This window comes from Microcaecilia unicolor, chromosome 12, assembly GCF_901765095.1.
Source record: "Microcaecilia unicolor chromosome 12, aMicUni1.1, whole genome shotgun sequence".
Lineage (NCBI taxonomy): Eukaryota > Metazoa > Chordata > Amphibia > Gymnophiona > Siphonopidae > Microcaecilia > Microcaecilia unicolor.
The window spans coordinates 94,563,239-94,585,609 of record NC_044042.1 but is presented as its reverse complement, the minus strand read 5'-3'; the positions used below and the strand labels follow the sequence as shown (position 1 = coordinate 94,585,609).

Genomic DNA, 22,371 nt, shown 5'->3' with positions numbered 1-22,371 from the left:
AGCCCCCAGGGCGCCCTATAGTTTCAAGTAAAGGGGCATTATTTGAGCCCCTGTCGCAGTTTTTAGATTTTCATTTGCGTCCTTGTCTCCAAAGTATTAAGTCCTATGTTAGAGACTCCAGTCATCTTCTTGAGTTGTTAAAAGGTTATGAGTGTCAACTAGGAGAAGAAGTGACCTTGGTCACATTAGATGTGGTTTCATTATACACAAATATACCACAGCGAGATGCGGTACTTATGTTTGAGCAATTATTAAATACATTACAGTTATCACATCAGAAAGTAGCATTGTTGAACAGCATGGCTCGAATGGTTATTTCACATAACTTTTTCAAATTTGGGGACAAATACTATTTGCAGATAAAGGGTGTTGCCATGGGGGCGACTGTAGCCCCCACAGTGGCATGCCTTTATATGGCTCAGTATGAGGAACGATGTGTGTATGGGTCCCCATTTTTTGATTTAGTCGTTGGTTGGCTGAGATACATAGACGACGTGCTGATGATATGGAAGGGTGATGCGCACCAATTATGCCAGTTTTTAGAATATCTTAATTTACAGGATGCCAATATTAAGTTTGAGCACCAAGTAGGTGGTGCATCAGTTAACTTTTTGGATATGAACATCCAGGTGCATCAGGGAACTTTTGTTACACAAGCATTTTGCAAAGAAACAGATCGCAATGCATTGCTGCACTACAGGAGTCATCACCCTACACGGCTTAAAAATAACATACCTGGGGGGTCAGTTTTTACGCATTCGCAGGTTATGTTCGGCGCGTAGTACATATCAAGATCAGGCTCGGAATATGATTAAACAGTTTAGGCAACAAGGGTATCTGCCTAGGGTAATACATAAGGCGGCCAAACGGGCATTTAATGCCCAACGGGAGTGGCTGTCTGGGTCGGTTACACAAAGACCATCATGCAGGCTTACCTGTATCTTACCATATACACAGAATAGTTTAGCTGTAGAGAAGGTGATCAAACGATTATGGCCCTTGGTTACAGTACATCAGCAGTTTCAAAGTATTCCTATGTTCACATACACGCGAGGGTGGAATATGGGAGAAATCATGTCCCATTACGAAAGGATGGAGACAGTGCAAATAGATAATCCCATTAAGGGGCACACAGTGTGTGGGGGGGGTGTGTGTATTGCAAATATGCAATGCAAGTGACACAAGTGGTAATTCCACACTCTCAGGGACGTGTTTTTGAGTTGCGCACACACTCAGATTGTAACACTAAACAGTGTGTATATGGGATTTGTTGCCCATGTGATCTGTGGGTCACACTGTTAGGAGAATCAAGAATAGGATTGCGCAGCATCTGAGTAACATCAGATTAGTCAAGCAAGAGACACCATTAGTTGCTCACTGGGTCAGGGCTGGCATCATAGTGGAAGATGTAAAGTTTGTGGTATTAATCAAGGTACAGGGTAACTACAGAGGAGGCAACATTACAAAACAGCTGTTACGGTGTGAGCAGAGAACCATTTTTAGGTGGAATACGGTAGAGCCAGGGGGTTTGAATAAGGAAGTAGAGTGGCTACATGTGTGAGAGGGGGGAGCTTGGGCCATGGTTAAGAGAAATATAAGACAGCTTGCACTGCGCATGCACCAGTGTTTGTAAGGCGGATGCAAGGTGGAAGGTGAATACCCACCGTCCTGCAGCCATGAGAGATGTTAAAGAGTAAATTGTGAGTAAAATGATAATGTAAAGTAACAGATATTGTATGGAAGTTAGGAGGATGTTAGGAGCACTATCATATGCATTTGTTTTATGTAGGACCCGACTCCTGATGACGCTGATATAGCGAAACACACGTGGTGTAGAGTCTGGGGCAGACTGTATGACTGGAAGAGTCTGGGATATATTGTATGAGTAGAAGAGAAGGTGGCACGTATACAAATGAAGGACTCAAAGGGATTGATTGGATTCCTGTTTGAAATCTCTGGAACTGAGGAGGAGTGGCCAGAAATGCACAGTGATTAACTACGGAAACAAGCAGACAAAGAGAACTGAGCACAACCTTTTGGCTGAGTGCAGCATTTAAAGCTACATGGACTTTGCAATCAGTACTTTGCAATCAGTATTTTGTTGGGGTTCACAGGCATTTTGAACAGGCAGTTTGAATTTGTATTAGTGAGTCTGTTGTATTAGTATTTTAAGGTATGCACAGAAAGGGATATGAGTGCATATGACTGCACATGTGAAAGCAGGAAGATGCTAAACTAGTATGTTTTGTATGCAGTAAATAAATAATAAAAGATTTTGTAATGCAGCATAACTGATTATGTGATTTATACTGCCAGTATAGTTAATACAGTTATTTAGTTAAATCTAGCCCAGTATAGTAAGGTTGTATACTTAGAATGGTGAGATGAGCCGTCTAAATGTCTAGCTAGGAGGCTATTCCACTGCACTCGCTTCCTCAAAATCAATGTGCCTAACACCCAGTAAACCTTACACAAGAACTTTAAATATATTTTACCAAAAAGCCCCCACAATAAGTTTGAATGCAATTGTTAATCCTGTTTACCTCCAGCTTTCGCTGTTTGTCTGGATCTTCCTCATTCATGATTCTCTCCTTCTCTGCTCGCTTCTTCTCTTCGCGGCGGGACTGTGCAGCCTCCTGCCGCTGCACATGGGTCAGCTTAAGAAAGTTTTCCTCCACCCGGGCCCGGTTCTTATCTGCTTTTTGTTTACCCTTTGCCACAAAAAGTAAAGTAGATTAGAAAGAGGTGAGGAAGTTGAGATTTTGGAATCCACTACTCTACCCTCGCAGGCTCAGTTTTTGTCACAGACATGGAATAGGATATAGTAGTTTTAGAACACATCTATGAGAAGGCTGATATTGTACCAGACACATGGTTTACAAAAAGAAGGCATTTTAAAGTAAAACTGGGATCTTGTAGTCAACACAAAAAAAAAATCACAAAGCCTCAAATGATGGAGGAAAAACTCTGGCAGAGTTCCACCAGAGGAAATTTGAAATACAATCGTGTACCACTAAAATGGACACCAAAACGTACCACTAAACCTCCAACTGATGGGGATCAAGAGTTGGTCTCTCACCTCTCTGTTCAGACGGAACTTCTTTGCCTTGTCAATGGAGTAAATGACCATGTTCATCAGAGGCAGCAAAGCTTCCATGTCCTTTGGGGATGTGTTGCCTGTACCAGGCACTGCAAGAACAAAATCATTACTCTTTGCAACATTTGCCAGCTTTTAATCTTAATTTTTTCATCTAAATTTTGACCAGTCTAGAAAGAATCTTATATAGTTTTCCTACATACCACCATCGTTTACTACATCCACATTGCAGAACTCTTGCTATTTCTGTGGTGCAGTACTAATAAAGCACAGTTACTTACCTGTAGCAGGTGTTCTCCAAGGACAGCAGGACACATATTAGCACATATGGGTGATGTCATCTGACAGAGCCCTAGCACGGATGCTATCCAGCATTCTAGAAATGACTGAAGCCTTTGACAGCAGCAATCTGCAAATGCGCAGGTGCCTTCCTGCATGACTTGACTGTGCTGGACCAGTTGTTTAGTAAAAAGGCTTAAGGAATACAGGAGGGTACATGGTAATGTGTGTCCTGCTGTCTTCAGAGAACACCTGCTACAGGTGAATAACTTCACTTTCTTCGAAGACAAGCAGGACACTACTTATTACATATGAGAATCCCTAGCTACTAGGCTCACTTAAAACAACTAACAACGGATAATAGGGACTCGCAACAGACAAGGCCAACCTGAACCAATTAACCTAGAACTCATATACATTCATGTTGTGTGAGTGAAGCCTGAAACAGAATAAAAATGGTCCTAGGAGGGTGGAGTTGGATTCTACACTACAAACAAATTCTGCAGAACTGTCTGAACAAACCGACTGTCGCATTGGAGCCCTGCTCAAGGCAGGAGCCCGATGTGAATGTGTGGACAGACCACATTGCAGCTTTGAAAATCTCCTCAATGGAAGCTGATCTCAAGTGGGCTACCAACGTAGCCATGGTTCTGACATTATAAGCTGTGACATGACCCTCCAGAATTAGCCCAGCCTGGGCATAAGTACAGAAGATGCAATCTACTAGCCAATTTACTGATGGTTGCCCCTATCTTGTTTGGGTCAAAAGAAACAAAAAGCTGGGTGGATGGTCTATGGGCTTTAGTCCAGTCCAGATAGAAGGCTAAGACTCGTTTGCAGTCCAAGGTATGTAATGTGTTTTTGCCAGGATGTGTATAAGGTTTTGGGAAATATGTTGACAGAATAATTGTCTGGTTAAGGTGGAAACCCAATACCAACTTTGGAAGGAACTTAAGATGTGTGCAAAGAACCACTCCGTTGTGATGAAACTTTGTGTAAGGCGAATCAGCTCCTACGACCTGAAGCTCACTGATTCTTTTTTTAAAATTTGTTTAACAGTCTGGCCTCACCCACGGGACGACCGAGCAGTGGTGCTGATGAGTCCAGTCCTCCCTTCCACCCGCCTGCTCACCTGAAGCAACGAGAGACGACCATGTCTCTCCACGCCGCAGACCACGCGGCTGAGTGACCTCAGCCCTGCGCCAGGTCCAGCCGCTTCACTGCCACCCGCCGCTCACCTGACTAGCAGCACGGGACATGTCAGGACAGCCAAGAGCTCGGCTGATGGCGCACATGTCCCGGACAACGAGAGAAGCAGAGGGCAGTGGAGTAACGGAGGCAACGTGATGATGAGTCCGGGGCCGTATGCCCGACGCCCAGTGCATGGCGGTACAGCCCACAGAAAGACAACGTGGAAACAGCATCCATAAGTTGCTGCTGTACCTTGAGTGAACACCAACACGGCAGCTCGGGACAATGGAAACAGAAACTAACCAAATAGCTTCCTGCTTACAGTGAATTAGCTAGGATCACTACCACTCCAATCTATTATACCTCCTCAAAGATTCACAAGCTCACAGGTTTACTGCTGTGATTTGAGTGAACGCCAATGACGGCTGCACGGAGCACTGGAAACAGAGATTAACCAAACGGCTTCCTTACCTACAACGGGCTAGACAGGTTCACTTCCACTCCAGACTATTAAACCCCCTTCAAGATTCATCAGGTAAGAGGAGGATAAAGAACTGCAGCGCTGGGTTGGGACCGGTGATCACTGCATACTGTGAGTGGCGCCAACCATCAAAACAAAGAAGCGCACATCCTGTAACTAAACTTTAATTATCCCGAGAACGCTAGATCCTGATAAACCACGCCCCTGTGACATAACGCTACCTTCGCAAGATGGAGACTTCGCAACTCTTAAGGAGGACAAGATTGCTACGTAAATACGAGGGTTCGGGAGAATAACCCCCAACGCTGAATACAGCAACAATCCTCTTCTAAATATTACTGAAATGATACCGTACTGAACACCACCATACTGTTCCTTACAATCTACTCCTTATCCATGATCCACCTAACAATGGCTACCCCTATCGCAGAAATGAACAATATACCCAGACTAATCAATAACCGAATATCGACCAAACACTCATCACACCAAACTGACATAAACCAAAACAAAGGAAAAGAACCAACAAGTGTACAACCTCAACAAAATGATAGGATAGATCATAAAAAACCCACACAAACCAAGAAACGACAACAAAAGTCCACATTACACCGAACGTAGATGACCCATAACAAAAAATTAAAATAGGCTACGTCAACGCCAGATCCGTAGTAAACAAAACAACAACAATAACAGACTGGATCACGTCAGAGAAACTTGACCTACTCTTCATCACTGAAATCCACGACCAGAAGGATCCTATCATCTTAAACTTATGTCCTCCAGGATACAAAATCACCCACTGGACTAGAAAAGAAAAAAAGAGGAGGGGGCATAGCACTCATATACCGATCTCACCTCACTATTGAAACCATTGCAGAATCTATAACAACCCAACTCAAAATAGCCTCAATCAGAATCCACCATAAAACTTTACTCGACCACCTAAATTGCATCCTATTCTACAGACCACAATGTAACTGGAACGAAAGCCAGGCGGACTTCGTGGACTTCGTTTCAAATACATGTGTATCTAACTCCAATACACTAGTATTAGGAGACATTAACCTTCACCTTGAAGACCCAAACTCTACCAATGCATGAGATTGCAAGGACTTCCTTCATCTATGCGACCTTATATGGCCAAACATGCAAACAACCCACGTGAAGGGTCACACACTCGACCTCATCTCATACAAATTGTCCACTGACCAGAACCTAACCATAACACAAACTAGTTGGACAGAAACACCACGGACTGACCATTACAAACTAAACCTAGCCCTAAAATGGCGAAAAAGGGGTTCTCCCCACACACGAGAACACACAACTTATACCACGAGAGGACAAATAGACCCGGATACGTTCTGGCAACAAATATATAACAAATGGACAGCACAAACAGAATCCATATACTACCTCTCAGAATGGGACAAAAGATGCAGACACATACTACACGAAATAGAACCCTTACAAATAAGAACCTCACGTAGACACAACTCGATACCGTGGTTCAATGAAGAACTGAAAAAACTAAAAACACAAACTAGGAAACTGGAACGCGCATGGAAAAAAAAAAAAGACGAACAAACACTTAACGCATAGAAACAACTACAAAGGAAATATAAATACGCAATAAAACAGACCAAAAGGTTGTACTACAAAACTAAAATTGGGCCAGACTACAAAAAACACGAAGAAACTATACCATCTCGTGAACAAAATACTAGACACAACACCGGTTACCACAACCAATACTGCCATCCCATCCGCAGACAGCCTTGCTAAATATTTCAATGAAAAAAAAATCATAAATCTACGCAAAACCCTACCTCAGAACAACATGGACATAGAAAACTTCATTAATGGTCTAGACCCAACCCCTGGTAAATACCCTACTGACCGAATATGGACCAATTTCGCTCTACTCACTGCCGACACAGTTACCCAGGTGATTAAACAATACTCAAACAGCCACTGTCAACTGGACACCTGCCCAGCTACCTAATACGATCTGCCCCCCCAATGCTTCATAATAGATCTCACATCCCACTTAAACTTCATGCTACAACAGGGAACATACTCTCAAGAAAAAGGCAACATCCTGCTCACCCCAATACCAAAAGACACTAAGAAAAAAAATAAATGATACTACCAACTACCGCCCAGTAGCTTCTATCCCATGGAAGGACTGGTGACCAAACAACTCAATGACTACATAAACAAATTCACTATACTACACGAGTCATAATCAGGATTTCGACCCCTACACAGCACCAAAACAGTACTACTCACTCTCCTAATCAAATTCAAGCAGGAAATAGCAATAGGCAAGAGCATTCTCCTCCAATTTGACATGTCAAGTGCATTCGACATGGTTAACCATAACATACTGCTAAGAATCCTAGAATACTTCGGAATCAGTAGTGGCACTCTGAATTGGATTAAGGGCTTTCTAACCACAAGAACATATCAAGTGAAATCAAAAACAAACAACTAGAGGCTGTACAGAGATGAGCTTACTTTCCACAGTGATGGTAAGTACCAACTGCACAGAGGTGAACTTTTACGGAGTTAATCTTTAGGCATATTTTCAAAGCACTTAGCCTTCCAAAGTTTCATAGAAACCTATGGAACTTTGGAAGGCTAAGTGCTTTGAAAATATGCCTCCTTGCGACCAGATTCAGAAAGATGTAGAAGGTATTCAAGCAGTTTTGTGTAGGCCTGGAAAAGGATTTAAGACCTTGCCCTCACACCAGACAGCAAACCTCTTTCACTTGAAATTGTATGATCTCTTAGTGGAATCTTTACTAGAAGCAAACAGGACCTGTGATACACCCTCATGCAGTTGAAGGGATGGTAGCTCTATGCTCTCAACATTTAAGTCGTGAAGGCTAGGGATTGGAGTTTGGAATATAAGAGAGACCTCTTGCTCTGAGAGATGAGGGTTGGAAAGCAGTGCAGTCTCCACAGATCTTTGGAGGCTAACTTCAGAAGTAGAGAGAACCTGGCCAATAGGACGTAATGAGGATCATGGTCCCCCGGTCCTGCTTGAGTTCAGCAAACATTTCCCCACAAAAGGTATTGGATGATATGCCTACAGAAGACCCCCCCCCCCCCCCCAAATAAATGAGAAAGGCAACTGATGCTAGTCTGCCATGTGATCTTAGCCTGAAGCAGAACTGAAGGGCTTTGCTGTTGAGATGAGTGTCAAAGAGATTCACTGAGGAGGTGCCCCTACTCTTGGAAGATCTGTTGGGCTATGCTCATATTTAAAAACCTTTTGTGCAGTTGCATTACCCTGTTCAGTCTGTCTGCTAGGCTGTTCTTTCCACGTCAGGTATGAGGCTCTGAGCACCATGCCATGGCTGAAGGTCCAACACTACATCCTGACCGCCTTCTGACACTTGAGGTGTGAACTTGTAACTCCCTGCTTGCTGACATAGTACACTGCAACCTCACTGCTTGTTTTAATGAGGATAATTTGGTACAACAGCCAATCTCTGAAAGCCTTTAGAATGTGCCAAATGGCCCACAGCTCTAGGAGGTTGAGTATCCTAAGAGGACCAGTGATCCTGAGTGTGAAGCCCGTCCACGTGAGCCTCCCAGCCCAGACATATCTGTTGTTAGTGTCTTGTGTGGAGGAGAAATTTGGAATGGATGTCCAGTGACAAGATTCTGGAGCTGTGTTATCAGGCACCTTATTTTTGGCTTTTTCTTCCTTTGCAACTGTGTAAGTCTCTCCTAGTTATCTCTTTTTTTAGAAAGCAGTTAAAGACCTAACTGTTTAACAGTTTATGTCATTATTCATTATTTTTCTTTTTTCCTCTATCATAATTCTTACCTGTGAAACCATTTTGAACCTCTTTTCGAAAGGAGTTGGCAGTATACAAGAAATACATCACATCACAGCTGAATTGTCCACCACAAGAGCAATGCCGCCAGTTTTGGAGTGACAAACGACATCTGCTAGATTCCAGGAGGCCCGATAGCACTGGGAAGCTAGGGTCCACTTGGCCTCTCTCAAATGGAGATGTGCTATGGGAAAGACATGCACCATGAAAGCTATGTGGCCCAAGAACCTCAACATTTGCCAAGTTGTGAAGTGCTGGCTCTGGCAGACCTCTAAGGCAATGGCGATCATGGCCTCGGCTCTGACATCTGGAAGGAAGTCCTGTGTGTGAACCATATCTAGCAAGGCTTCAATGAATTCCAATTATTGAACTGGGAGGAAATGGGGCTTTGGGTAGTTAGCAACAAATCCTAGTAGCTCCAGTATCTGAATAGTTCTTTGCACTGATTCTTGAGCACCCTCCTTGGATGCACTCTTGACCAGCCAATTGTCCAGGTAGGGAAGAACATGAACTCCCAGTTTGAGTAGCAACACTGCAACTACAGTGAGGCATTTGGTGAAGACTCTTGGAGAGGAAGTGAGGCCAAAAGGCAGGACACAATACTGGTAGAAGTTTTTCTCTATTTAAAATCTGAGAGTCCAGAGAGCATAGCCAATTGTTTACCTGAATCATGGGAAGCAGTGTGCTCAGGGAAACCACCCTGAACTTTTCTCTGACCAGATATTTATTCAGGGTCCTTAGGTCTAGGATGGGAGAAATCCCTCAGACGTTTTGGGCACAAGGAAGTGCTTGGAATGAAATCCCTTCCCTTGTTCTTAATCACATGGGAAGAGAATTCCTGTGCACGCATATCCTGGTGCTGAGAAATGAATCTTGATGCTCTTGTTGGGCAATTTGGAGGATGTTGTCACCAATTTAGGGCATAACCTCCCAGACTATTTGAAAAACCCACCAGTTGGAGGTTACAAGAGGCCACCTTGCTTGGAAAAAAATTCAGCCTCTCTCCTACTGGCAGGCTGTCCAGGACAGTCATTTTTACTGTGACTATGCTCTCATGGAGCCAGTCAAAAGCTCATTCCTCATTGGGGAACTGGCTGAGCCTTCTAGTCTGCTGCTGCTGAGGACAGGAACATGAACTCTGGGACTGCTGGGAAGGGTGGGCTGGAGGAGTATACCTTCGCCTTTGAGAAGTAGGATCTCCTCTGGCTACTGCCCGAGAACCTCCGAGAAGTGGAGGCCATAGAAACTTATTGTCATCAGTTCTTTCCTGATGTCAGCGACCTCTTCCACCTTGTCCCCCAAAAGGTTATAACCTCTGCACAAGACATCCACCAGTTTCTCCTGAACGGCTGCTTCTATATCTGACATACACAGACAGGCAGTCTGCGCATGCCAATGCCTAAGGCAGAGACACTGGACACCACATCAAAAGCATCATAGGCTGCCTGGGCCCAGTACTTTCAACACTCCGTCTGCGTGGCTATTAGCCCATGAAGTTCCATGATATTCTCTAGAGGCAGAGTGTCCACAAACTACATTTCACTGCATACCAAGTTCTGCATGTAAGTGATTATGTAGAGTTGGTTGGACTCTATGCAGGACACAAGCATAGAGTCCTGAAAAACTTTTCTTCCCAAATATTCCAGAGTTCTAGCATCTCACCCTGGGGGCACTGAAGCATGGGTCCTTGAACTCTGCCCTTTTAAGAGTGGATTTAACCACTGTAGAAGGGCAAGAAAGCTGCTGTTTCTTGAATCTGGGAGCCATCCTAGAAATAGTCTGCAGAGAGAGAAGGGTTGAAGGATGCCATGCGCTAGCATCTGTCACAGCTCCCTTGGGGGCGAGGGGAGGCTCCTCTGGGGGAGACTTTCTCCTTTCCCAAGGCAGAGAAAGGACATCAAGGGTGCCCTCTTCCAAGAACAGGTTCAACCTCAGATACCTAATAGCGGTCCAAGTCAGACTCAGTGAAATACTCCTCTTGAGAAGGCTGAGTCTGTGTCTACCTCGGTCTACTGAACTCACATCCAGATTCTGAGCGGAGTGCTGAGGGACAGATCCTTTCATACACCAGCATCTGGCAAGGAACCAGGATCGATGATTGGGCAATGGACAGAGCACAGCCTCCAGGATTGATTTGGGAGGAGCCATGGTCGACATTGAGACCCACAAGGCTTCAGCATCATGCCAAGCCAATATCCTCTCCAACTCCCCTGTAAGAGAGACTGGAGATGCTCCTTGGTGTCAGGCATTGGTAAAGGTGGGGCTGATGTTGGTGTGGGGCAGTCTGTGACAATGATAGGCCCTAACTGGAAAGTTGGTCCCAGCATTGAGGAGACTGTGCATCACTGGTCATCTTGGCACTGATACTTCTTGGAACTGGCAGTGCTGATATCCCAGAGCTCCTGGCACCGTGATTTGAGAGGGTCCGATGAAAGTGACATAGAATCCTAGTGTGTCCTTGGTATTGGGTCTGATGAGGCCAAGCCTGATGAGGTCTTACTGGCACCTGATGTCAAGGCAGATGGAGACCATCCAGTGTCCAATGCAGCTCCACCAGCCATGGGGTCTGACGACTCCGATACCAACCGGACTTAGGCCCTGATGCACTAAACCTTAACGACCCTTTAATGAAGAAATTCCTAACCGTTGTATGCATTAAAGGCCTTTTTCCGACGAATCAAGCAGATAACGAAAACGGAATACAAACGAGTAACTACCATTGTAATGTGGACCATTCGGGATGCACTAACAATACCGACGATTACACTGAATCATTTACCGCGACATATTTAACGTATGGTCAGAGCAGTCGTAAAAAAGGCCAGAGCTGTCATCTCCCCGCTTCCCCCTGCACCATAAAAACCCAAGCTGGCATGTTTAAAAACAAAAGTGAGATAAACAACACCTCCCCGCTTTCCCCTGCATAAAATCTAAACAGAAAAATCAAAAAAGGATCGGGAGGGGGCAAGGCGCTCATCAGGAGCGTCCTGTATGGACGGCCTTGCCCCCCCCCCCACCCAAGGCCGCCGCTGCTCCCCACTTTTCTGCTCTCCTCTGAAGCCAATTTCCCGGTTCTGAAAACAACTTTAAGCTGCCCAGGTCCCTCTCCCTTCCTCTGTTTCCCCCAGCCGGGGGTGGGCCCAGGTCTCTCTGCTGAGCTAAAGGGGATCACAATGAAAGAGGTCTTTTGTTAGAAAGGGGGGGTTTATGAAGGACGTCCGTTTGGAGTCTTGAGGAGGACGTCTTCAACTGCACTCTCCTGCTAGGATCACAGAGCTAAATGCTTGCACGTCCCGATCCCCCCCTCGCACGCCCCCCCATCTGATGTAAGCAACCTACGTAGGTTTAATACGTTTGTGTTGACGTTTGTGGTTCTGCGCATGTTTTAGGAGCTGCTTACCGATGGGGATTACAAATCTGTAATGCATTGTACTTTACAATACCGCACCGAACATGTGCGACTTGTTTTTTTGGTGCATTCTTCGTTTTTTCAAATTCGGTAAGCACTTTTACGTTTTAGATTTTTTTTACGTTTGGTTGATGCATCTGGGCCTGAGAGGTGCCAAAATGTTTCTAGCGCTTGGCCTCAGGATTCTTTTCTGTATTTTAGAGGCAAGTATACAATGAGGCCTTTTGGTCAGGTCCTAGGCATGACAAGCACCAATTGTGAAGGTCAGTAACACAGATTAGCTTGCTGCGTGCACTGAGAACACTTCTTAAAACCACTGGGAGTTTTAAGGGTCATTACGGCAACACTAGCCAAAGTGAACTCAAACAGCTCAATTATTATTAATTTTTAAACAAAAAAAAGTACCCGACTGGGTGCTCAGGCCAATGAAGCAACAACAAAAATAAAAGGAAACTTAGGCCAATAAACCCTATGGAAAACTACAAGGTGATTATAAAATAATAAAAAATAAACAAAATAAGAAAAGAGAGGTCCCATGTACCAAGAGGGTAGGTACCGGAGAAGGAAAAACTCGTACTGAGGAGAGCCAGCAAAAACTTTAATGCTCTGCTCCACAGACGAGAAAAGACTGCTGGTCCTGCACGATTGAGTTGGGCGGGAAGGCACTCATGCATGTTCAGAACTGCCAAAGGCCTCAATAATTTCTAGAATGCTGGGTACCATCTGTGCCAGGGCTCCATTGGATGATGTGGTATCCAACGTGTTCCCAACTGGACAGTTCCCACCCACCAATTCCCTCCAGACAGTTCCCATCTAGGGCTATTCCCACCCAGTCATTTCCCACCCACGATATCCTTTAAAAAAAACAAACAAACAAAAAAACCCAACCTTATCTTCTTTTCATTCTGCTATAGCAACATTTTTTCCCATGAGCCACCTGGAAGGCACCGTGTTGCACTGAAAAAGTAGGAAGGTCCCAGGGTTGTGGCGCTGTGAGGATCATTCATGTTGTCATTGTATTGTGCGAGGCACTTTTTTTTGGAAGGTGACAAGCAGAATCATCCATCTGGAAGGTGCTGTGTTGCGTTAAGAAAGCGGGAAGGTCCCGGGATTACATGGAGGAAGTATAATAGTGTGTCATTTTGAGGGGCTGTAGCAAGAAGAATCGTCCATCTGGAAGGCGCTGTGCTACACTGAGAAATCAGGAAGGTCCCAGGGTTGCGGCACTGTCCGGTGATTGTTTGTGCAGCACCAGCATACAGATGTACACAAAGTATAATAACGGTGAGTCATTTTGACAGGCTGCGTTTCTATCTATTTATTTATGAGCATTTAAAATCAATTTTTAAGTTCAGTTGCAGGCAGGGTGCAGTTTGAGGGGGGCATTGCCCTCTCCCCCCCCTCAAAATGTATGTCTGGAAGAAGAAAGGGATGTGTAAACAGTGATTTTTTTTTTTTTGGGGGGGGGGGGGAGGCTTTTCCACCGAAATGCTCTGTAAGGAAAAGGGTAAGAAGATTAGTTGTCCTAGTGTGTTTTGAATTTTTTATTTTTTGTTAGTTATGGGTGGGAATTGTCCTCCCTAGTGTAGTGGGAATTGTCCAGGTGGGAACTGTCCTAGAACCATATGATGTCACCCAAATGTGGTAAGTAGTGCCCTGCTTGTCCTCAGAGAACCATATTAATCCTGTACAGAACTAAATTCTTGCAGACTGCAATAGCGTCTACTTGATTAACAAGGAATGCTATACATGAGCTTTCCATTCCAAACGGACCCCTTCTTCAGAGTTACTAAGCACTCACTGGTACCCTCTCCATCCTGTTAAAGCAGAACTTCATGCAGAGGGATGGGGCCTGTGAGTATGCACAGACTCAAAAATCCCTTGCTAACCTCTGTTGTCACTGCCCCTCTCCTGCTTTGGGTAAAAGAAAGCTGGAGTATGTGGTGAGAAGACCACCACTATTTTATTTTGGTATTGTTTAGTACTGCATGACCATTGAAGAATTAAAAATTGAGCCAATACTGCATAAGTATGGGAAGTACTACCCCGAATATCAAGAAAGCCTGGCATGCTTATATCTCGAGTTCACTTAACATATCTTAGAAAACCAACATTTCAGTATAAATCCTTCTAGTGCCTCTGTATAAATCTCTGGTGAGACCTCATCTGGAGTAGTGTGTACAATTTTGGAGACTGCACTTTCGAAAGGATATAAACAGCATGGAGCTGGATCAACAGGATGACTACTAAAATGGTCAGTGGTCTTCTTGATAAAGCAAATAGAGACAGATTTAAAAAATCTCAATATGTATAGTCTGGAAGAAAGGTGAGGTAGTGAGATATGACAGACATGTAAATACCTCAGTGGAATAAATGCCCAAGTGATCGCTTGCAATTGAAAGGAAATTCTGGAATGAGGGGACATAGGATAAAAGTGAAAGAGGATATACTCAGGATTAATCTAAAGATTCTTAACAGCACTGCAAATTTTTCCCTTTTGTTCTATTCCTTTTGTCTGTCATTTTGTTCTTTGTCTGCTTGTTTGTACCTTCCCCTTCCTCTCATTTATTTGGAGATTGTACACTGCTTAGCTATATTATTGATTTGCATTACATCAAACATATTAAAACTTAAACTATTTCTTTACAGAAGGTGGTGGGTGCGTGGAATGGCCTCATAGTGGAGATGGCGATGAGAACTCTATATAAATTCAAGAATGCATGAAACAAGAACTGAGGGTTTTCAAAAGGAGAGGAAGGAATTGTAGAACTTAGTTGCTAGTAGGGTTGGGCAAACTGGATAGGCCATTACCTGCTGTCACTGTTTCCACGGACAATTCTATTTCAAGAAAGATCTTTAGAAAGGACTGAAATGTTGCCTGTGTGCTGAATAAACCACAAAATTGAAAATATCAATTTCTGCTTGCAGTGGCTTTTGATTTTTTTTAGCTGACAGTATTCCCCTGCTCCCTTATGCTTGCATTTCAATCAGGTATAACATAGATTATAAGCCCACTTCACAGGGAAGTAACTTGTGTGCCTAATTGTAATCTGCCTGATTTGGAAAAGGCAGGAAGTAAAATCTAAAATCTAACTCCAATTCAGCTGGGACCAGGACTTTGATCAGGCACCACCAGACTTCCTTCTCTGTCAACTGTGACAGCTCATGTACCAAGTCTTTTTCTAGAATTCTGCAATCATGGGTTTAGAGTCTGGCCAGTAGATGTTATCCTTAAGCAATAACCACACTTCTAGGATTGTGAATATTGCCGTGCAGCAGCCGCCATCCACATGAGAAGCAGAAGACCTGATTCAGGGATCAAACTGAGGACCTTCTGCATGGCAAACACATAACACTACAGCTAAGCCACTGGGCTGTCCCTTCTTTAGATATTTTAAAAGGACCATGAAGAAAATGCTCCCTATTGACCACCTTCCGCCCTTAACATACATATAAAATTTAAGGAGTACCAAATGATGCTTAGTGCTCGCAAACAATGAGCTGGAAAGCACAGCTTCATCTTACCATTAAATGTAAACAACAGTGTCCTCTTAGTCTCTGGCAGCTTTAAAGGCTGTCCCTCCCTGTGAGCGAAAATAGAAATTTAATGAGTAGACTTGATAAAACTATAAAGTGTTTATAGCAGTGGGTTAAGAACCTGGGAAACCAGGATTCAAAGCCTTCTTCTCCTACTGAAACTCCTGTGATCTTGGGCAAGTCATCCACCCTCCATTGCCTCAGATTGTAAGCACAGGTTTACTAAATGTACTTGAATGTAACTCACCTGGAACATAGGTTTGGAAAAGCAAGTAATTAAACTGAAAATTCAAATTCAAAGAGAACTTCCACAGGGCTTATGTACTAAAGATTTTCCACTGTACAGGGAAAAAAACCCCTGATTTATCTGTATTTGGTCTTCTCCATAAGGATTCCCCATGGGAGTGATATTACCACACTAGAACAGTAACCTAGGAGTTAGAGCAATGGACTAACATGAGGAAAAACAGGCTTCAAATCACCCACTTACACTCCCTGTGACCTTGGTTATGTCATTTCACCATCCATGGTTCACTATACACTTCTAAGTGTCTAAGTGAAGCTTGTAGAATATCGATTTCGTTATAATAACCAATCAAAAATAGGATATCTACATTTGCAAAGATAAGTATTTAAACAGAGGAAAAAGCCTCAAACGAACCGCTAGGACACTCCTTATGTTAATAAATCAACTTTAGGGAGGCCTGCGGAATCATCACTGGCAAAAAAACCTCCTGGCTCGTTACTTTATTAAAGTTCTCCACATTAGTTTCTAAATAATTTTGAAAGAAACTTAGTTTTCCAGCTGTCCAGTGTTCGTTCTGACTACCCACGGCCCGACATTGGCCACGGTTTCGGTTACTGCTTCAGGGTTACCATGGACTCTGACTGGTATATTTGCTCCGCTGGATCAGTAACCGAAACCTTCGCCAAAGTCGGGCCATGGATTTTTTTTTACCAGTGATGATTCTGCAGGCCTCCCTAAAGTTGATTTATTAACATAAGGAGTGTCCTAGCAGTGCATTTGAGGCTTTTTCCTCTGTTTAAATACTTATCACAGTTCATAATTTGTTTTAGCTCACTCTGCTTTACTTAGCAATACAAACAGAGATCACAAACTTGGAGGTTACTGCTTTGCAGGTACAGTTTTTGCATAACATTATAAAAAATAAAAACAGGATTCAGCTGTTGCAGGATTGATAGGAGATCTGACATATAACTGTGCAGCAAATTTACTGACTATATTATTCTGAGAAGTTACCAGACACAAACACATGCAGTTAAATAATTATCACTAAATCTTTACTTTAGAACATTATTCTTCTACAAATGTTTAATCAAACTGTCGAGCACAGCTGAGGACTAGGCCTTGTGTGTCGTGTCTTTGCTCATTCCTCTTATAAAACCTTTGGATTGGGGTTATTTTGTCTATAGATTTACTCTCTCTTATACTTACTCTTGCATAAGTTTTGGACCTGAGAACTGATCCGAAAAATGGATGGACTCGATTTTATCAGCGTAGTGCGTCAGAAAATGCACCATCTAAAAAAAAAAGAAATAAGTACAAATAAATTATATGCAATTTATTATATAAACCACTTTTTTATTGTTAAATAGGCAGTATAACAAATAAAATGAGCATGAACAGAACATGGTGAGGCTGCACCACATAAAGTCTGATACTTAAGATGTGATATATGATATGGTTGCTTGTATTCCGCCAACTCCCAAAAGGAAGGGATCCCCAGAAGCTTAGCCGGTGTTGGGAGGCAGGGCTGGTGGTTGGGAGGTGGGGATAGTGCTGGGCAGATTTATATGGTCTGTGCCAGAGCCAGTGGTGGGAGGCAGGGCGGGTGGTTAGGAGACGGGGATAGTGCTGGGCAGACTTATACAGTCTGTGCCCTGAAAAAGACAGGTACAAATCAAGGTAAGGTATACACAAAAAATGGCACATGCGAGTTTATCTTGTTGGGCAGACTAGGTGGACCATGCAGGTCTTTTTCTGCCGTCATCTATTATGTTACTATATAGGGGCTCATTTTCAAAGCACTTAGCCTTCCAAAGTTCCATAGAAACTTTGGAAGGCTAAGTGCTTTGAAAATATGCCTGTGCGTTACTATGTATATGGATCAAAGCAGATTCCAAACATAAATGTGAAAACAGAGAAATTACAAGTAAGATTTCCAAAACAAAATAGTCTCCAAATGCTTTTGAAAGGAACAGTAAGTAGGAGATATCCTCACTGAAATGGGAAAACAGTTCCAGATCTGAACACCCTGATGTGAAAAAGATGATTGTAATTATTCTTTATATTTAACACCAGAAAATGATGGAAATATAAAAGACGATGGTTGCCTGCTCTAGAGAGAGTGGGCCAAAGGAAAACAGAAAAGTGTGATCAAATACTCAGGACAAGAACCATCAAGCATTTTTTATTTATAGGTTCAATGATTTACATTCAAAGAACAAACTTATAAATACATAGCAAAATCAGCAATATAATATACAAAGAAACAGAGAAAAATACCCTCAGTCTTAATCCACAATTCCTGAACCAAGATACAAGGAAATGATTAAGGAACATGAACATGCTTATCATTAATCATAGATGAATTGTTAGAGCGGGGAAAAGCCAAGCAAATGCAGCCAGTAACAGCATATAATTAACAAGTGGGTTCATTCAAGGAGACATTTCTTTCACCTTCCTTAACAGAAATAAATAGCAATTTTTAGGGTCAAAGAAAACATAATTGATTGTATTTAGAGACACCAAACATCTACAAGAAAATTTTAATACAAAAAGTACCTCCCAAAGAGAAAGCTCTATGTTTCAATACCAAGAATTCTAGTCTTCTTTTTTGCATGTCTCCAGCTAAATCAGGAAAGATTTGAACTTTAGCCTCCCCCCCCCCCCAAAAGATGAATTCATATAACGAAAATAAAGCCAAAATATATTATTCCTATCTGGTTCCAGGGCAAAAATGACTAGAAGAGTGGTTCATTTGGTTATAACCTTCAAAGAACTTTCCAAAACTTCGGTAAGATTTAACTCAGGTTGAGGATTCACAGAGGTAGCTCCTTGAAATACCAGTAGATATTGGGCCTAACTATGGGTGGAAAAGGAACTCCCAATATCTCACAAAAATATTTCTTAAGCATATCTAAAGCAGGTATTAATGGAGATTTAGGAAACTCTCTCTTATCTGCGCCCTTCTCCTCCACCGTTAACTCCAGACTCCGTTCTTTTATCTTGCTGCACCACACACCTGGAATAGACTTCCTGAGCCGGTACATCAAGCTCCATCTCTGGCCATCTTCAAATCTAGGCTAAAAGCCCATCTTTTTGATGCTGCTTTTAGCTCCTAACCTTTTCTCACTTGTTCAGTACCCATGTTTTATCATTCCCACCTTAGTAATTCCCTTATCTCTTACTTGTCCTGTTTGTCTGTCCTAATTAGACTGTAAGCTCTGTCGAGCAGGGACTGTCTCTTTATGTCCAGTGTACAGTGCTGCATAAGTCTAGTAGCACTATAGAAATGATAAGTAGTAGTAGTAGGAGGGTTAGAGGAGGGAATAGCCCTAGTTTTCCTCTTCCATTTTCCCATATCTAGAATGGGAAAAGTTGCCAAGGTGCCAAACAAAATTTCACCCTTCTCGGTGCAGAAGGGACCAAATGAAGGTACAGGGGGTGTTGGATTCCCTCCGGATTTTGTGTGGACACTTTATCAGGCCTGGAAATCAGGGCCTCCCCAGGTGGAACCCTCGGCAGAAGGGGGTAGTCCCATTTTTCCTAAAAGACCCCGTCTAGAGTGGTCAGAGTACATGGATTCTTTTTCTCATGTGGGATCTGACGGACCTTTTGGTGATTTGGGGGAGACCGATGTTTTTGAGGGCTCTCAGGAGCCGGATTGTCTAATTCCTGGTGAGGATCCCTCCGTGGTCCGCATTTTTCACAGGGACGAACTCACGGAGCTTATAGACCAGGTGACATCCACTCAAATTTGAGCAGGCAGAGATTCCCGCGGGAGAGGTTAGACAGGTGGATCCTTTGGTTAAGGGAATTCAGCATAAAGCGTGGTCTTTTCCCATAAATAAAGATCTCCGGGATATGATTTCTCAGGAGTGGCTTTCGCCTGATTCGCCGTGTAAGGTCTCTAGGGCAATGGCGAGGCTTTATCCTCTTCCACAGGAGGATAGGGAGTGTCTTAAGGCCCCCACAGTGGATGTGGTAGTTACGGTGGTTACTAAAGCTACAGCTATTCCTGTAGACGGCGGTGCTGCACTCCGTGATCCCCAGGATAGGAAAGTGGAATCCTTTCTCAAGCGTAGTTTTGATTTGTCAGCGCTAGCACTCCAAGCCTCGGTGTGTGGGGGTTTGGTAGCTCGAGCTTATTTTCGCTGGGCCGAGAAGCTTCTTGATGATTCAGTGGACGTTGGAGCTTCGGGGGTCCAGGAGTTAGCTAAATTAGAGATGGGTTCGTCCTTTTTGTCTGATGCTCTTTACGATATGTTGCAGGTGTCAGCCAAGAATATGGCTATGATCGTTGGAGCACGTAGGGCTCTCTGGTTGCGAGGTTGGGTCGCAGATGCGGCTTCCAAGTCTAAATTGTGTTCTCTTCCCTTTAAGGGATCCATGCTCTTTGGTGAGGATTTGGATAACCTGGGTGCATGGTCTGAGTGACGCTAAGGTTCCTCGTCTTCCGGAATTTCATCCCAAAACGGGGTCCAGGGGGCCGTCTTTGCGTGATCGGTTTAAGGAAGCCCGACAGTATAGACCGGGTAGGTCTTAGTGGAGTTTGTAGAGGTTGTTTTTACCAGCGCACCCAGTCCTTTCGAGGAGGCCATCGTAGAGGGCGTGATTTCTCCTCGGGAAGTCCGAGTTCGGGACGCAATACCCAATGAAGGTGTGGGGGTCCAGCCTCTGGTACGTGTAGGGGCTCGGCTGAGTCAGTTTTACCAGAGTTGGGCCCAGACCACATCAGATCAGTGACTTCTCGAGGTGGTTCGCGACTACTATGCGCTGGAGTTCGAAACCTCGCTTCCCAAGTTTTTCCTGGAATCCCATTGTCATTCTCGGGTCAAGAAGGCGGCAGTTCGGGACACTTTGCTTCGATTGCTCAAGTTGGGAGCAGTGATTCCCGTTCTCCCTGGTCAGCAAGGCACAGGGTGTTATTTGATCTATTTTGCAGTGCCAAAAAAGGAGGGTTCCTTTCGACCTATTTTAGATCTCAAAAGAGTCAACTCAGCTCTAAAGGTTCCCTCCTTTCGCATGGAGACGTTGCGGTCGGTCATTGTAGCAGTTCGGAGTGGCGAGTTCCTCACTTCGCTGGACTTGACAGAGGCTTATTTTCACATTCCCATTCGGGTGGCGCATCAGCGCTTTGTTTTGCCGTTTTAGGAAAGCATTTTCAGTTTTGTGCGCTGCCTTTTGGTCTTGCTACAGCTCCTCGCACCTTCTCCAAGGTCATGGTAGTGGTGGTGGCAGCGGCGGCATTACGCAGGCAGGGCATTTTGGTGCACCCTTATCTCGATGATTGGCTAATTCGGGCCAAGTCAAAGGCAGAGAGTGAAGTGGCTACGGCTCACGTGGTACAGTTTTTGGAGTCCCTTGGTTGGGTAGTGAATCTCAGCAAGAGTCGTCTCAACCCGTCGCAGTCACTGGAGTATCTGGGAGTTCGGTTCGATACGTTAAAGGGTCGGGTGTTTTTACCATCCCTTTGGATTCTCAAGTTGCAGCATCAGATTCGCCAGCTTCTGGCGGAGCGTATGCCGTCGGCTCGTGCTTATCTTCAGGTTCTGGGTATGATGGCGGCGGCCATAGAGGTGGTGCCTTGGGCCCGGGCGCACATGCAACAGTTACAGTGAGCTCTGCTCAGTCGGTGAGCACCCCAGTCGCAGGAGATGCATTTACAGTTGACCGCAATCTCTCATCGCAGCCTTCGCTGGTAGCTACACACATGCAACCTGGAGAAGGGTATGCCTTTGGAGTCTCCAGAGTGGATAGCTCTCACTACGGATGCCAGTCTGTCAGGCTGGGGAGCTAATTGTCTCGGTCAGGTAGCCCAAGGCTGGTGGTCTCGGGAGGAAGCACAGTGGTCCATCAACCGGTTGGAGACTCGGGCCATTCGTTTGGCTCTTCAGTTCTTCCAGACTCTGATCCTCGGCAAGGCTGTCAGAGTGCTCTGCGACAACGCCACGGCCGAAGCTTATGTCAATCGGCAAGGGGGCACAAAGAGTCGGGCGATTGCAGAGGAGGCGGCGCAGTTGGTTCGCTGGGCAGCACTTCATCTTCAGGCTTTTTCGGCAGCATATGTAGCTGGAGTGGACAACGTGGATGCAGATTATCTGAGCAGACATACTCTAGATCCCGGAGAATGGGCTCTACATCGATCGGTTTTCGATCGCATTGTGTCGGAATGGGGCCTTCCAATGATGGATCTCATGGCAATGGCAGACAATGCACAAGTCCAACAGTTTTTCAGTCGCAGACGAGACCCTCGGGAGGAGGGACTCAATGTTCTTC

The 22,371-nt window shown here is 44.2% G+C and overlaps 1 protein-coding gene across 1 annotated transcript in view; it reads right to left on the bottom strand.

The window, feature by feature from the left end:
• The window catches only part of CCDC47 (coiled-coil domain containing 47), a 144,939-nt gene that overhangs the window by 13,839 nt on the left and 108,729 nt on the right, over positions 1 to 22,371 (bottom strand). Inside the window, exons 9-12 of the mRNA XM_030221571.1 lie at positions 17,305 to 17,390; positions 15,837 to 15,895; positions 3,080 to 3,189; positions 2,544 to 2,711 (exon numbers count right to left, since the gene is read on the bottom strand). Coding sequence (XP_030077431.1) covers positions 2,544 to 2,711; positions 3,080 to 3,189; positions 15,837 to 15,895; positions 17,305 to 17,390 — 423 coding nt within the window. The remainder of the gene's footprint in view (positions 1 to 2,543; positions 2,712 to 3,079; positions 3,190 to 15,836; positions 15,896 to 17,304; positions 17,391 to 22,371) is intronic.